Source organism: Centroberyx gerrardi, chromosome 22 (genome assembly GCF_048128805.1).
Source record: "Centroberyx gerrardi isolate f3 chromosome 22, fCenGer3.hap1.cur.20231027, whole genome shotgun sequence".
In the NCBI taxonomy this organism is placed as follows: Eukaryota; Metazoa; Chordata; class Actinopteri; order Beryciformes; family Berycidae; genus Centroberyx; species Centroberyx gerrardi.
The window spans coordinates 7,448,532-7,464,124 of record NC_136018.1 but is presented as its reverse complement, the minus strand read 5'-3'; the positions used below and the strand labels follow the sequence as shown (position 1 = coordinate 7,464,124).

Here is a 15,593-nt window from a genome sequence, read left to right as displayed (position 1 = left end):
ACATTTTGACTCTCCTCTCTGCAGACGTTCATTTAGTGCCCAGTCACAGCTACAGTTTCACAGTGCGGGCAGCAGCTACTGCAAGGCTCTTGAATAAAAATATCAGAGTGCCACAAGGAATGCATTACATTCATTTTATTTTCATACAAGAAATAAAATATATATCTATTTACAGGCATTTTCACAGAATTATTATGACACGGGAAGTACGATGGCAATGTTTTAGTAGAGTTACGAGTGCGTTTCATTTCAGACGGCTCTTCTTCAGCCTGGAGGTGTCGGCTGCTGCTTTGCGTTTGCGTGAGGGAGTGCCTTGGTTCTCCTCAGAGGCAGCCTCAGTCAGGTAGTACAGTTCTATAGGTGGTGTTGGCTCCTGCAGGAAAGACAAACAGAGCATTCTCAGTACAAAAAACAAAACAAAACAAAGAAAATCTGCCAATGGGGTGACAAAATTCAACTTCCTTCAAATAAACGTGTTTCAAGAAGTGATCTGACTTCCTTCAAGATATTGGCACTTGAAATTCTTGAAACTGCATTGAAAATAACTGAAATGATCTCACTCCATAGGCAGACTGAAGACTAAAGGAATTTTTTTTTTTTTTTTGACATTGCAGGTTATGGTTAACATGCAGTTATAGTAGAATTTAGTCCTTTTAGTCATTTATCAAGTAAAAACATTTTCTGGTTACAGCTTCACAAATGCTAAGATTTGCTTGCTTTTCTCTGTTTCATATCATTATAAAAATAACACTTTTTTTTGGCTGCCTGTCAGACTAAGACATCACTTTATGTTCTCGTAACTTGTGATGGGCATTTGTCATTATATTTGACATTTTATAAAGTAAATGATTAATCGATTAATCAAAAAAATCGATAGATTACTCGATAATGAAAATAATCGGTAGCAATGTCCTGTTACAATTACAGAAACATTACTAAGAAATGATATAAGCCCCATGAAGAGCTCCACTAACCTGCATGAGGTAGTCTGCAATGTACTCTGGCTTCAAGCATGTGACTCCCTGGGAGGCGGCCTGCGATACGTCGACCCGGAAGTCTTCAGGCTTCAGCCGACTGAAGTCTGCAAACAGGTGAGTGGCCTCCTTGTACAGGGATGGAGAGGGACTGGGCAGGACCTGGAGACAGGTTAGAGATGAGATGAGAACTAGGGCTCCACTATGTTGACAGAAAAATAAACATACTGTCAAACTTCTGCTGAATATTGTAGTACGTCATGGCACCCTTTCCCTAAAAATCCCTATTATCTTTCTGCTTAGCTCGTTTTCTTTTCCTTAGCATTTTGCTCTAACATAACTGTTCTATGGTCACAGAAGTATTGTCAGGGCAATAAGACACCAACCTTTGCACTCTTTACTATTGGTTGCTCGTAATGTTTGTGATCAGGGAATTTAACCTTATTCTACTGTTGCACTCATATTGCAAACACTTTTGGAAGACCTTTTCTACATCATTTTGTTTTTCACCTCTGGAGAAAATACTATTTGGCAGTGAAAAATGATGTGAATACTCGAGATTTACTCAGTTTGTACTTTATGAAAGATATTCTCCAAGATGCAGCTTGCTTTGTTGCACAGGGAGTCTGTACAACAAGCAGAGAACATTGCTTAAAATGCTGTCTGAACCATTTTCCCTCTGATAACAAACTGCAATGCCTGATTTGAAAACTGCTGTAGTCAATATTGCTATTTCAATTGTTTTCTCAACTAATTGTGCAGTCCCAGTGAGAACAACAGCATACCCTAACAAGGCATAACCGACAATTAGGACAAGCACTGGCACAGTGATTTCTACAACATTCCTTGCATTTAGAAATGGATAGATGGTGTTGGATATGGAACAACAAATAAAAAGGTAGCAACCTTCGCTCCCCCAGACTGCAGTAACCGCCTGAATCCTGCTTCTCTGTTCTGGTCGATGTTCAGCATGACTGTCCATCCGCTGAAGGCTCCCTGAGGACGATGAAACACAAAGGTTTGCTTAGACAGAAGAAATGTTAGATACTCGCAACAAATCAATATGAAAAGGAAGCAGAGAATGCTGTACAATATCAATACGACAGTAATTGAGATTGAGAACTGTAACAGTTGTGTACTGTGTGTGTGTGAGCCTGTATCTACCTCCTGTTCTGAACGGCCTTGCAGGGCCTTTCTCCAGCGCATGGCAGCCAACGCCAGTCTCTTCTGCTGGGAGGTGATGGAAGGCAAGGCATCCAGGATGGAGCTACTGCCCCACTCATACTCATCCTCCTGGAACACACACACACACACACACACACACTTGTATCAGTACTTGTATCACAAGCCACTAACCATATCGTTATTGTCGGGTGAAAACCTCATAGCTCTAATTTTGGTGATTTTTTGTGTTTTAACTTAAACTGAAGGATTACATAGTCCTTTGTAGGTTTTGGCCCACCCTTGGGCTTATGAAAACCTTTCCAAGCCCATTGGATAAACTGAAAAATGCACGGTTGACAAGCTAAAAACAAGGCTGTTTTTCTTAGTTCCTGGAAAATTGACATTTTGGAGATATGAGGTTTTCACCTGACAACAGCCATATACTGGGAACTTTGCTTTGGTTGGTAAGTTTGTCTACCCTCCTAGCCACTTTGGTAGGTAGGCAGCCATCATTTGGATGCTCCATTTTATTCTAAAAATCTAGCTGGCTGGTAAAAAAGTGAGAGTGACTCAGGAACTTTGGGATTTACCAGCCATTGTGGCCAATGGACATAATGGCACAATTTCCTCACTTGCTTCAGGGTAGGTTTCAGAAAACCAAACTTAAGGCTTTTCAAGACCTTTTAATGCTAATCAAATTTAAGACAATTAAGATTGAAGAGTGGACTTGCAGCACAAAGAAACCTGTAATATAAGAGCTCTAATAACTATTGAAGATATTTTCATACTTTTAAGGCCATAACCGAGATATTTACAGACTTTTTCAGACTTTTTAAGGGCCCGTTGATATATCCTGTGCTTATGTTTTATGAGTTGTCTGCTAGAGGCACTAGGATCCTGACCTGGATGAAGTGACCCACGGAGCGACAAGCCTCCAAGTAGGAGCGGTGCAGGATCCACTTGCCGGCGGCCATTGCTGCCAGGTACTTCTCATTGCGCAGCGGGTTCCCCACGATGATGTGAGAGCAGCTGGGGTCAAAAGACTGCTTGTCCAGGACGACGCCCCCTGCAACCCCAAAGAGGAACAGAGACAGAAACTCTTTCAGAGATTGAAAACTATCCAGAAGATATACCATAAACTGTTCTGGAAAGAGAAGTCAAATGTTTGCATAGACTACAGAGTAAAGACCTGATGAGAAAATGATTTAAGACTGCTCCCGAACTGAAGAGTTATAGTTTAGATTTACCCTAGCAGCCATATGTCCTCTCAAAGTGTCTTAAAGCAATAAGTTGCTCTGGGTAAGACATAATCCTTTTATCTTTCAGGGTATAATTAAAGAGAAATTGCTGGAAAGCATCTGCTTGTAAGGGGCCGGCTTATGTAACCCATCTACCTCCTTCTCTAGATGTTTCTATTGTTTGTAAATTATGTATTTGGTAGAATATACTGTATGAGTTTAAATAATGATTTCACTTAAATGCTGTTGTGCTTGACGCCTCTCATCGCCTTACTTATTAGGCTGAAGGCACAACAAGGACCATGATGGAAACAAGGCCAGGACAATTTTGTGCTATTCTTGACATTTGTGCCATTTTTGTGCTATTCTTGGAGTAACATATTCCTGCCACAGTTAACCATTGTATATCTTTTGTAGGTAAATTATATCACAGGTATTCAGCTCGCGGTGTGTAATGCAATACCTGAATCATTGCAGACACTGAGCATGCAACAGCAGAGGAAACATTCTGCAGGAGGAAACCTTCCCAGACCCCAGGGGCAGACTCTTCTTCAATCATTAGGGATTAGATCCTCTTACTTCTAGTTTTAGATATATTGCCTTTTTACTGCAGTGTGATGAAACCCTGTACTGATGCAGCCCTAATTAGGGGGGAGACTCACCAAGCTCCTCTATGAGGTGACTGTAATCAATGCGTTCCTGAGGGCTGAGGGAGGACAGCTGGAATCTTGGTGGCTCCTTTTCTTCCTCACTCTCCTCCTGAGGGAAAGAAACAACCTTTAAGCATCACTAGCTTGTTTGAAACAAGAACTGAAGCAGTGAAAGAGAGGTTATAGGGTGTGTATTGCAAATATAGCATGTTAAGAGAAGTAGAGAGAACACACTCTTGGACTGTTGAGGTACTAGCCAGAACAGAACAGAACTTGATAAACGAAGGTGGATGCACATTCATATCCTCAAATAATCAGACATTCGATGGAAATTTTAAGCAGCAGTGCCCCTGACAAAGATTATTTACATCAAGGCTATGAGAGTGCAGCAACTCCTTGTTATTCAAATGAATGTGCATGTTCACCTGTGGCTCTGGAGGTACCGGAGGGTTGGCGAGGGGGAAAGCTATGCTGGGGGCTTTAGGAGTGAGGATGTCATTCTCTGGCTCCTCTGCTAGAGGGGTCATGACCCTCTGGCCCATATGCTGGTCGATGACATCACAAGCGGCTGGGGGTTGGAAGTAGATGGAGGGTTTAGAGGGAAATGTTGACATCAAAGTCAAATGTATTAGGTTTTTAACAAAAAGATCAGACTTTTGTCAGAAGCAATTTTTTTCTTGTTATTATACTGTATATATTTATGGTGACTTTCCTAGCCCTCTAAAGTAACTCTGACAAGACTGACAGTTCACTGCGGATTCTTGATCTCTTACCCATCTCCACCAGCTCAGAGTCGGTCATGGAGTCCCTGAGCTGAGCGCCGCTTTCTGATAGTGCGGTGGGAGGAGGAGGTATTAGGAAGGGCTCCGAGTGCTGTGATGGACTGCCAGGCCACTGTAAATTGTCAGCCAGCTTGGCCCGCTCTTCCCTGGCTGTAGGGTCATCCCAAACGATCTGTTCGCTCTGGGATGGCTCTGTGTTGAGGTCCATGGCTGCTTCTCTGGACACCCTGGAGTTAGGAGAGAATGGCCAGGTAGATTCAATTTGAACTGGGAGTATAGGAAGCCTATAAAACAAATTCTCTCCAATTAGTGCCAGTCTTTTTTAAATATTTCAAATTTTAACCTTTATTTATCCATGGAAAGTTGAGCACCCTTTGTTTTTTCAGCAATGCCCTGCCACACAATCACACAGCTTCTTATTCACTTTCCTAACCAATATTTTGTTGACAAAATGTACTTATGTACTTATTGTAAGTCGCTCTGGACAAAAGTGTCTGCTAAATGACATAATGTAAAGATTTTCCCAGCTCTTCCCAGGATTTGAAGCAGCGACATTTCGGTCGCATGCCGGCTTCTCTAACCTCTAAACTACCGCCACCCCAGAGTTAAATTGTGTAAAGGTGTACAGTCCTAACATGCACTGATGATGGTTGCCTGACTCAAACATTTGCTATATTGCGCTTGCATTGTTTGAACTTTGGAATAAAATAGGCTTACATCTGGCATAAAAAACTCCTACTGTGCAGGTTTCCTATTACTTACTTTGACAGTCATAACATAACAGTGGGAGAGCTGCCAGTTTCCTTTGAGATACTCTATGTTTGGGGTTGTTATAGGTTGACCATGAATTAACTGCCTTCTCATTGCATGCCGTCCCTACCTCAGAGCTTCTAGAGTGCGTCTGCTCCCACTGCGTCCAACCCGTGACAAATCAGGTGTGTTGGGGCCCGAGTCGGCCGCTCCTGAGCCCAGCCTGGTGAGTCTGGCTGAGGCACGCCTCCCTGCGGTCAGCTTGGTGGCAGACATGATCTCCTGTAGTTGCCTTTGCAGGTTCTCTCTCATTTCCAAAGTTTCTGACAAATCTAAAACAAAAGATAAGCAAGCAAATTAATCACTATATTTGTATCACAAGCTATCATTCCTATTAAATAAGGTAACTGAGGTAAATGAGACCCACCTCTCCTTTCTGTAGTGTCCTGTAGTTCTTCACGATCTACCTCTCCATCACTTACACGATAGGAGGTTGTGGCTTCTTCCATGGCATTGTGTTCAGACTGAAGGAAAGACAGAAAATTAAAAGGGATATCCCTATGTCCACCAGGCACTTATTTATTAGCTAACAGTAGTAGATGGATGCACATTGAAAGCACTGGTTGTGGCTCCTGCTGTTGCTAAGCCACTACTGAAACACTTTTCATGTTGTTTCGGTAAAAGTTGGACCACTAAAAACAGACTAAGCTCTCAGCACATGCTGAAGCTGTCAACATGAGGTTTTCAGTGGATGTAGCCTATGAGCTCTTCGTTTTCTGCCAAGTAATGTAATAATTTAATGTGGTACATTATTAGAAAGGTCAGAGTTTCAGTGTCTTGCATGAACACTATGCCAATCTGCTGCCTCAAACGACCTGATCTTGTCCCTTGCGCACACAGTATACACAGAGGTGAATTACTTGTTCAGACCCACCTTGTTGTCCTGGGCCTCAGCGATGTCTTTGAGTTGGGTGCGTGAGAAAGGTGGTGACTTCTGGGAGCTGTCTGGCACCTGGCTGAGGGTTAGGCTCATCTTTGGGTTGTAGGTGAAAGGATATAGAGACTCGGAGACATGCCTCTGCTCCTCAGCACACTGCACAAGACGGCACCGATAGGTTGTTAGTGCGCACACTACATACCCATACATCATTGTGCATTAGGGCTGTCACAAGAATTAAGGGAATTAAACCACTATAAAGGGGGAACTCATAATTGAAACTCCCATCTGTGTCTAAAATTAGCACATCAAAGCTGTGTGTGATTAACTATTCTGCTATTGTTGATAGGACGCTCATTTTGTCCCCCAGGTGATGCGTGCTATGTGAATACTGAATGCTAATAAGATGCACAACACAGTACCTACTACCATGAAAGTGAGGTCCCAGTCCCAGATTAAATCAAAAGCGTAGGTTGTAGATCAAAATCTTCTTGAAAACAAAACTGCTTTACAAGCAGTGTAAGCAATATCAACAAAATATTCTACCTAATTTCAAGAGACAGGCTTCTTTGTTGATAATGCGCTCTGATTTAAAGTTGAACAAAAGCAAAAACATTTGCTAGAGAGCAATGGGTTTTCATTCATTGCATTTACTACAACATCTCTATGTGCATCACTGAAAATGAAATAATCCCTAAGATTTGTTGAGAAATACTGGGATATATCTACAATCATACAGGCAACACAATGTGCATCAAGCCCAGCACTTTAATTGTGTAAGTGTTTCTGAGGCAGTGTCAGTAGTGGGAACAGAAAAATGCACAATATCAAATCTGATCTTCCATCAAACTACTCATCATACTACTACTACTACTGTGAGCAGTATCCAACAGTAAAATGTTCCACGTCTCCCTGTGCAGAGCTCTACAGAGTAACAGTATAGCTAGAGCTTGGGTTCAGTTTATATTTGATACTGGGAAACCTACAGCTTGTAGCCAGTATTGGGACACCACATGCAGCCCTCTCTCCTTCACTCCTCTGTACTCGCGTGTGTTGTCTCCCACACGGCCCTGGTAGATGTAGTGGGTCACTGTGTCGTCACAAGTCCACCTGAACAAAGTTGTAGAGAGATATACTTATTAAACTAATGACAGCTAAGCTTCATGTCATCTTTTATTAACTTGCATCCATAGTCATTTACAGCCAACTTTATTTGAGTTTGACTGCAAAAATGTGTTGAATACCTGAAGTCTGCTCCGAGTGAGGCGGCAACGGCATTCAGTTCACCCTGCATCTTGCTCAGCTTCTTTCCCACACAGATCACAACACCACTCAGAGGACTGGGTTCCTTTTCTGGGACCTATACACACAAAATTGGGAATCCTTTTGTTTGTATACATGTCAAGTGATATATATAGTCTACCCTATCATATGTCCACTTTTCCCTTGCACTAAATATGGAGTCCTCTTGTCTTGTACCCTGTGTGCCAGTATGTATTTATATAATTATACGGGTTCCTCCACCCTATAATGTCACCAAGACAGGCTCCTGTACATTGCACATGGCAAATAAAGAGATTCATATTCTGAGAATAAACCACCAATGTAGGGTATGCAAGCAGCCTGGAGAGTATGAGATGTGAGATGCTTTATGGTGCATATGTTGTGAGTGAGTCTTTGCTCTGTGAACTTGCTGTTTGGGAGAAGTTTTGCAATTTTATATTAATATTTAAGGCATCTAGCTGATGCTCTTATCGTGAACAACTATCAGTGAGTGAGCAAGTTCAGTGTCTTGCTCAAAGACACTTCCATCAGACACACTTGGCTGCTGCAGGGATTGAAACTAACCTTTTGGATATGGGACAGCTTCTCTAACCACTAGGCCACCCTGCTGCCCCTTTGTATGTTTGTGTGTATGTGTTCACCTCCTGCTCAGTCGTCCTGCTGAACTGGGGGCTAGCGCTGAGTGCCTGCATGTCTGAGGTGTGGCTGCGGGTGCTGTTGGCCAGAGCCACCTTCAGGTTCCTGTTGATGACATCAGTCAGCGGGGTTTCCACCTTCTCTCCTGGCTTGGACCTTCCCCCTGGAGTCTCCAACGCTCCTAGTGCATCCTAAACCAAAGGACAGACAATCTATTTACAGTAAATTCATGTCAAACAGTAACTGTCATCAGACACCTCTGAAATGTCACAGTTTATTGCTACTAGTGTAGAACACATAACAGAATCTAAATATAGAGTTGAAAGAGGTGAAAAACCAGTACTAGTCTGTGGATCAACCCCTGCTATTTGTTTGTTCAAACCCAGAGCTCAGTGAGTCCAACCTTGACGTTGAAGGAGGGTCTGAAAAGCTGGTCTCTGCTGAGGAAGCGAGAGGGAGTGTCCAGCTGCAGCAAGGGCTCCTTCTGAGGGGGGTTCCTCCTGCTGCCCTCCTGGCCTTGTCGGGGGGTACTGGGATCCTCTTTGGGCTTCATCTGGTCCAACACAGAGCGGAACACTTTGCTCTGGAAGCGACCTACATCGAGAGGGGTGACTGCCTTGCCACTCTGGGGACCAAGCAAGGGGATCTCTGGGGAGGAACGCGCTGGAGGAGGCATGGTTGGCTTCTGGGAACCACCGACAAAACTCTCATCGTCCCTCTCTGTGGAACAGGGAAATAAAGTCATTCTCACAGTGCAGGAAGCCATGACATACCTGACAAAACTGGGCCTATGACTAGACACACCAAGCAAGCAAGAGATTTGCATTTGTTCTGCAACTGCAATGCACTGCAGAGTCACACCTAGCAGGCCATTAGCCATATACTGTATAGAACCCTATGCAGTTTATTTTCTGGCAAAAAGATGTCAGTTTGATCTTATAACTTTTAACAAAGCTTTTGCCAAATTATATATTTGTAATTCAATCAGCTGACTCATAATGGCTCTCTGAATTGCCTAGGAAATTAACCATATTTCCATTTTCAATTAAATTTATTCATATTTTATTATATGAATAAAGTTTACTTTATTTGCACCTACAAATGATACAAACCAAAAAAGACAAAATAGTACAAAACTACAAATTATAAAAACTTAAAAATACAAACTCATTGTCTATTTACTAACGTCATCCATCATGTTCTACAGCTATACCATGTAAATCAAACCAATCACATGCTTTTACAAATACGCATCTACCAGAGGCTTCAACCAGGACGTCTCTCTAACCTGGTGATGGTGGAAGGTCAACTAGAAAACGCTCCTCCTCTGCCCTCTGGCCTGTCCTAGCAGACTCTAGTATCCAGCGCATGGTGACAGCTGGCAGCCCCCATTTCTTTGCTGCCTGGTACTTGGTGCCTTCTGGGCTCTGCAGCACCAGGTGAGTACTGGCCAGCATGCCTTTCTTCTGGTTGGCCATGCGCACAAAGTAATCCTGGACACTGCAGGAGGGAGGGGAGGAAAGATGTAGATAGAAAGATAGGTCACTCACAATGGTCAGGCAACAGAGGGTAGAAGTATGCAGTAGAGCAAGTTAATTTGTGTTAGAATGACTTCTCCAGCCAAGTGTTTCCTTTACATTAATTTACAGTATCTGTGGTGACACCCCACCCCCATACACAGCTGGAAAACTGCCCCCCCAAGGTGAGAAAAATGTAAATGTGTGTGTGATCAGACTGCAAGGTAGGTGTACTTTGCTCCGAGGTGCTTGGCCAGCTCCACTAGGGACTCCCTCTCCGCTCCAGTGAACTGGCTGACGGAGAGAACACAGTCTTTGAGAGGAGAGCGGCCCTCCATCACAGGAACAGGGGTGAACAAAGGGTTGGAGGAAAGTTGCAGAACACACTCCTTTTCCACACACATGGCCTGAAAGAGAACATATACATGAGAAAAACATGTCCAGTGGGTATGAAACAACACACTTGAGACAACACAACAAAATGCTTTAATAAAAGATAATTAACAAAAACTAAAAATGCTGTATATGCCCCCTTGTACAATCCTGTCCTCCCTATACAGATCAAAAGAATAAAACATACATGTCTGTTATCTTACCAGCCAGGTATCAGTGACCACCTCATCCACTGTGGCCTCCACCTCACAGCCTAAGAGTGGGACCACGGCATAGTCTGCCACAGCTCGTGTGCGGCCCACCAGCACCTTGCCTGCATTCTCCATCACCAGCATAGAGAGCTGGGCCTCAGCCTCAGTACCTAAGCCCACCAGGAGGAAACGTTTCCCAGCAAACAGGCCTGCCTCGCTGGCCTCCTGCAAGGTGGAGTCTGGCTCTGGTCCATTGGTCTGGTCTGGGGCCCAGGGCTCAGGCTGTGGCTCTGCAACTGTACTGCTGGACCTCCTGCTGCTGCCCTCTTCTGGTAGGGGCATTTCAACTAGAGGACAATAGAGGATAAAAGGGGAATGAGATTTCATCCGTTGCAATATATAAAACTATAATCTAAAAAAGGGTCTTGTCAAACAATGGTGAACTACAGGACATCTTCAAATCTTCTACGCAGGCTTCAAATATCTTGTATGATTTCTAAATGGTGTATAATTACTTAAAACGCAATCACACTTAATCTGTAATGCATTTATGTTGTGCAAACTATGAGTTCTATGCAAAGAGCAGGCATGGTTATTGAATCAAACTTTGACTAATTGATGAAACTTCTTCATCATGAAAACATCACAGAGAGCTAGCAAAAAGAGGGTAAAATGGGTTGGTTATACAAGTTTATACATGTATAACCAATGCATATGTAGAATAAATCCAATGCATGCAACACTTCCATGGCAACAGAATGCCCCAGTAAAGGAATGAAGCAGTGGCAACAGATTCTCTCATTTGAAATTAATGAACTTCCATTGGAAAGCAACACATTTGACACATTAAGTGTGATCAAGGGGGTATGTATGCTTAAAAATATGCATGACAATACTTGATTTCATCAGTAATTCCCTCAACAACACTGGAGATTCCTACCTACTGTACGGTCATCATCCAAGTACTGAGACAGCAGATCCTCCTCTGCTCTCTTGTGCCTGGGAGTGCTGGGGCTGGCGACAGGGGGAGCGGCTGAGGTGAGGCTGGGCCGGGAAGTCGGGGTGTGAGGGGCAGGCATGGCTACAGCAGCCGCGGCCGGGGGCAGACAGTCAGGGTGGAGGTAGCCCGCCTCTGCGAGCAGGCTGCCTCTGGAGAAGCTGTCCAGCAGCCACTGCACCGTCACTACATGGGGCCTGGGAAATTACATGCAGAGACATAAGGCTTTTAACATCTACATGTCACATCAAAAAGATCTCAATTATCTCATGTGCTGCAAACTTGTTAAACTGCACAGACACACTCTCCTCCTCATGTCCTCATTTCCTTGTGTATAAAATTTTCTTCTCTTTATGCTGTTCATTTTAATGTGTTTTGTATGTTTCTGTACTTTATTTTGCACTGTATTGTGTTGCATGCCTTGCTGCAAATCAAATTTCCCATTAGGGATAACAAAGTCTTGAACTTTACCCAAACTTAATTGGATGTAGCCTAAACTAATAAGCTTAAAACAGACCAGATCATGAAGGTATAAGTGAGGAGGTAGCATGGTGTTTTGTGATCTAATATCTCAGTAGTTTAGACCTGTGGATGGCTTTGGACAGGAAGTTCTTGAGGTCCTGGTCTGGCTCGCCCATGACCACATGTGTGAGGTCTTCACTGGGCTGGTTGAAGCGCAGGCCGCCTGCAGCGTTCACCAGGCGCCGCAGCTTCTCCAGTTTCTTCCCTGGCAGGCCGCACAGATACAGCTGCACAGAAAATAACACTTGTGAAATAAAGCCTCAAATCTGTATTTGTTTCACAGTTTCAATCAGGAAGTGATCAGAACAAAATAGGAAAAAGTATTAAAAAAAAAAAAAAAAAAAAAAAAAAGGCTCTCCATTCTGTATAAGGAATGTTGTGTAATCCCCACTAAATACTGCTAATGACTCTCCAAATAAAATGGAGGTCATCTATTTACCTTACAGCCATCCAGTATATCATCGGCAGGGCAGACGGTGAGGTCCAGGCTATCTATGGGGTCTGGAGCTTCCAAACGGCTGAGGGTGCCGTTGGTGAGCGCTGTGTCATTTATCGTCATACTGGCATTGACAGAGATGTGGCTCAAGCCCAACAGAGATGGACCCTCTGAAGTCCAAAAACACAAAAAAAATTCTTCATTATTACAATATATAGGGATAAATCTCCAACTCTGAAACACTCAAGAGAAAACTCTTGTGCTCAACCCCAATCACACTACTAAGACGAAAGGGCAACATTATTCTAAACAATAAAAAACAATAAAATGTACAATAGATCTGTAGCTCACCCTCCTTCTTGCTGGTGCCAGTAGGGGTGGAGGTGTGTGGTCGGCTGGCCTTTGGTGCGCCGCGCTCCACAGCGTACCGACTCTCATCCTGACAGAAGCCCTTCTCTATGCTGTCAAACAGCCAGTGCAGAGACACGCAATACACATTCCACTTCCGTGCACACTCGTACTTCTGACCTGCAAACAAACACAAATACTCAGAATATGGCGGCGTCCTGGTGGCTCAGTGGGCTAAGACGTGTACCGTGTAAACACATGACATCCCTCTCTCTCTCCCAATCTTTCCTGTCTCTCTCAACTTGAACTGTCTAATAAAGGCTTACTCTTAAAAAAAAAATAAAGAATAAAAAATACTCAGAATGTAATAATCGAATTGGTAGCGATGCGGGTACCAATTGCACAACTCTGGCTATGATTATTCTGATTATTTTGCTAGATATTGTGGTCACGATGATTAGTTAGGATTACTGATCTACTTTGGGATCAGTACTTTGGGAAACAGAATTGCTTATTGGACATTTTGCATTTTATGTCAACATCTATTTTCAACTTCAGTGAGTGCTCTAAATGAAAATTAAATATTTCCATAACGCAGAATTCTAGAACATACGATTATACATGAGCCTTACAGAAATTATTTCTTAAGAATGAAGGCCAATGGTCTGGAACTGTTGGTGACTTACCTGTTGGCTCGCTGACGATGAGGTGTGTACACTCATTCATTTTGAGCTGACCAGTGTAGTTGGCTCCGTGCCGCTGGCAGAGCCGCTGCACCTCTTTGCGCTCCATGCTGGAGAGGCCTGTTACACAAATAGTACAGCCACGCAGCACAGGGCACATGTGATCCTCCATGGGCAAGTCTGTGTACCTGAAAAGACTGAGAGAAAGAGACCGTTTCCCAGATGGGAGGCTGGTTAGCATCTACATTTGAAGAGCTTCATTCCAAAATGAGATACCTGCCATTTGAAAAAAGTACCAACTACACTGTTAATTTTGTGCTGTCACTCATTTTCTCAAACAAAATCATGGTACAATTTAAAGGAGAGTGGGTAACTCAAGTTTTGCATTGACAAAATGTTAATACTTTTACATACTGGATTCTCTATATTTTAGTGATATTAAATGATGAACCTCAGGTAATGATTCTTTTTTCAAAAATGATTTCATAGTGTTTAAGAATAGAGTAAATTTGTCTAAGAAAGAATCTATTTCTAGAATTAAACTAGATTATAATGATAATGAAATGTACATCAAATGGCAGATCCCAAACAAACAAACCTGCTGTGATGCAGCCAGGTTTACAAACAGTGAAATGCAGATATCAAAACAGAAATGTGTTGAGTGTAAATACCTGTCCTGAGATTTCTCCCAGCAGGTTTTGACCCATGTAGGCAGCAGGATGGGTTTTCCAAGGCTTGCAGCTACCAGGTATTTCTTGCTGCCCACCTCCCCTGCTATCAAGTGCGTGACAGACACATTCAGGTCAAGATAGACCTTTCCGCCCATTAGTTGTACCAAGTCCATCACCTCTGCCTGCAGAAACATACACACGATTTATGCTTGTGAAGACATTCTGCTGATTTATTTTATTCCCTATCCCTTATGCCTAACATTAATGTAACTAATTCAACTCCAACCTTAATATTTTTCCTAGTGAGGTCCAGAAAATGATCCTCACAAGCTACCACACACACAACTACACTTTGCTTGATTACCATGGCATGAATCCAATCTACAATTAGAATCAGAGGCAGTGGACTAACCCGTGTTGCTTTGTCCAGGCTGGTGCAGGAGATGGTGACATCAGCCATGGCCATGTTATAGACAGGCTGCTCTGCTTTGGGGACACAGCGCTGCTGCTGCAGGCAGTACAACACCACCAGTGGACTCACCACTCTACAGCCAAGCTATGCACAGTGTGAAAAATGAGAGAGAGACAGAAAGCAATGATTAACCTCCATGATAGCAATTCACCACTTTCTGCGACATTCTGGATCCGATGTATGGGAGTACTGACCTTCTTGCAGTGGAGGAAGGCTGGAGTGGTGAAGCTGCTGAAGACAAACAGGGACTTGTCTTTATGGTCCAGCTGTAAAACAGCATCCTCATCAATGGTCCTCAAGTACTTCTCAGACTGCAGCTCCAAAATGGCCTGTATGAACATGAAACAAATATAACCATCATCAACAAAGAGAGAAGACAGTGTAAACATTACCATACTTGGGTTTGAAGTCAGCTAGTGGAGCTCACCTCATAAGCCTTGAGAGCAGACTCTGTCTTTTGTCCTTTAGTTTCTACAAACTTCACAATGAAGGCTTCCTTGTCTCCTTTAGACATGATGAACCTGTATTAGGGTGAGTGGAAAACGGGACGCTAGTTAGCCTTGGCAATAATCTCCAAGTGGACATGAATTACCTCTAACACAGAATATTGTACGTCTTTGATTGTATTTAGTCGGCTAGACATTTTGTCATTGATTTTTAGCAAGCAAATGCCAAACTACTGGCTATGTGCTGGTACAGTGTCCATCTTAAATGTTACTAACAGTGCTATAAGTGTTGACGTTAGATGTGTTAACACTTACCTCCTCCTTTGTGGTCTCAAAGCGTCAGTAAATACAGAAGCAATATGTATTTTTACGACTGTCAATAAGAGCTCCAGCCACTACACATAGTCACGGGCAATATGCCTTGTCATTGTCAACGAGCAAATACGCTAATACTGACTTCATCTGTTAGCTTGTCAGAAGAAGACAGAGAGTGCTGCGGCAC

The 15,593-nt window shown here is 43.1% G+C and overlaps 1 protein-coding gene across 1 annotated transcript; it reads right to left on the bottom strand.

Moving 5' to 3' along the window:
* Window positions 1-151: 151 nt before the first annotated feature.
* topbp1 (DNA topoisomerase II binding protein 1) lies at window positions 152-15,558 on the bottom strand. Its single transcript, XM_078291399.1, has 28 exons — window positions 15,407-15,558; window positions 15,073-15,166; window positions 14,840-14,974; window positions 14,586-14,729; window positions 14,174-14,355; window positions 13,506-13,699; window positions 12,823-12,999; window positions 12,475-12,641; window positions 12,099-12,262; window positions 11,457-11,710; window positions 10,529-10,863; window positions 10,167-10,339; window positions 9,704-9,915; window positions 8,819-9,135; window positions 8,421-8,606; window positions 7,740-7,855; window positions 7,482-7,605; window positions 6,493-6,651; window positions 5,986-6,082; window positions 5,689-5,890; window positions 4,800-5,035; window positions 4,452-4,594; window positions 4,039-4,135; window positions 3,041-3,204; window positions 2,139-2,267; window positions 1,881-1,970; window positions 975-1,136; window positions 152-373 (listed from the first exon to the last, which is right to left on the bottom strand). The coding sequence occupies exons 2-28, from the start codon at window positions 15,157-15,159 to the stop codon at window positions 245-247; spliced, it is 4,575 nt and encodes a 1,524-aa protein (XP_078147525.1). The 5' UTR covers window positions 15,160-15,166; window positions 15,407-15,558; the 3' UTR covers window positions 152-244.
* Window positions 15,559-15,593: the final 35 nt, after the last annotated feature.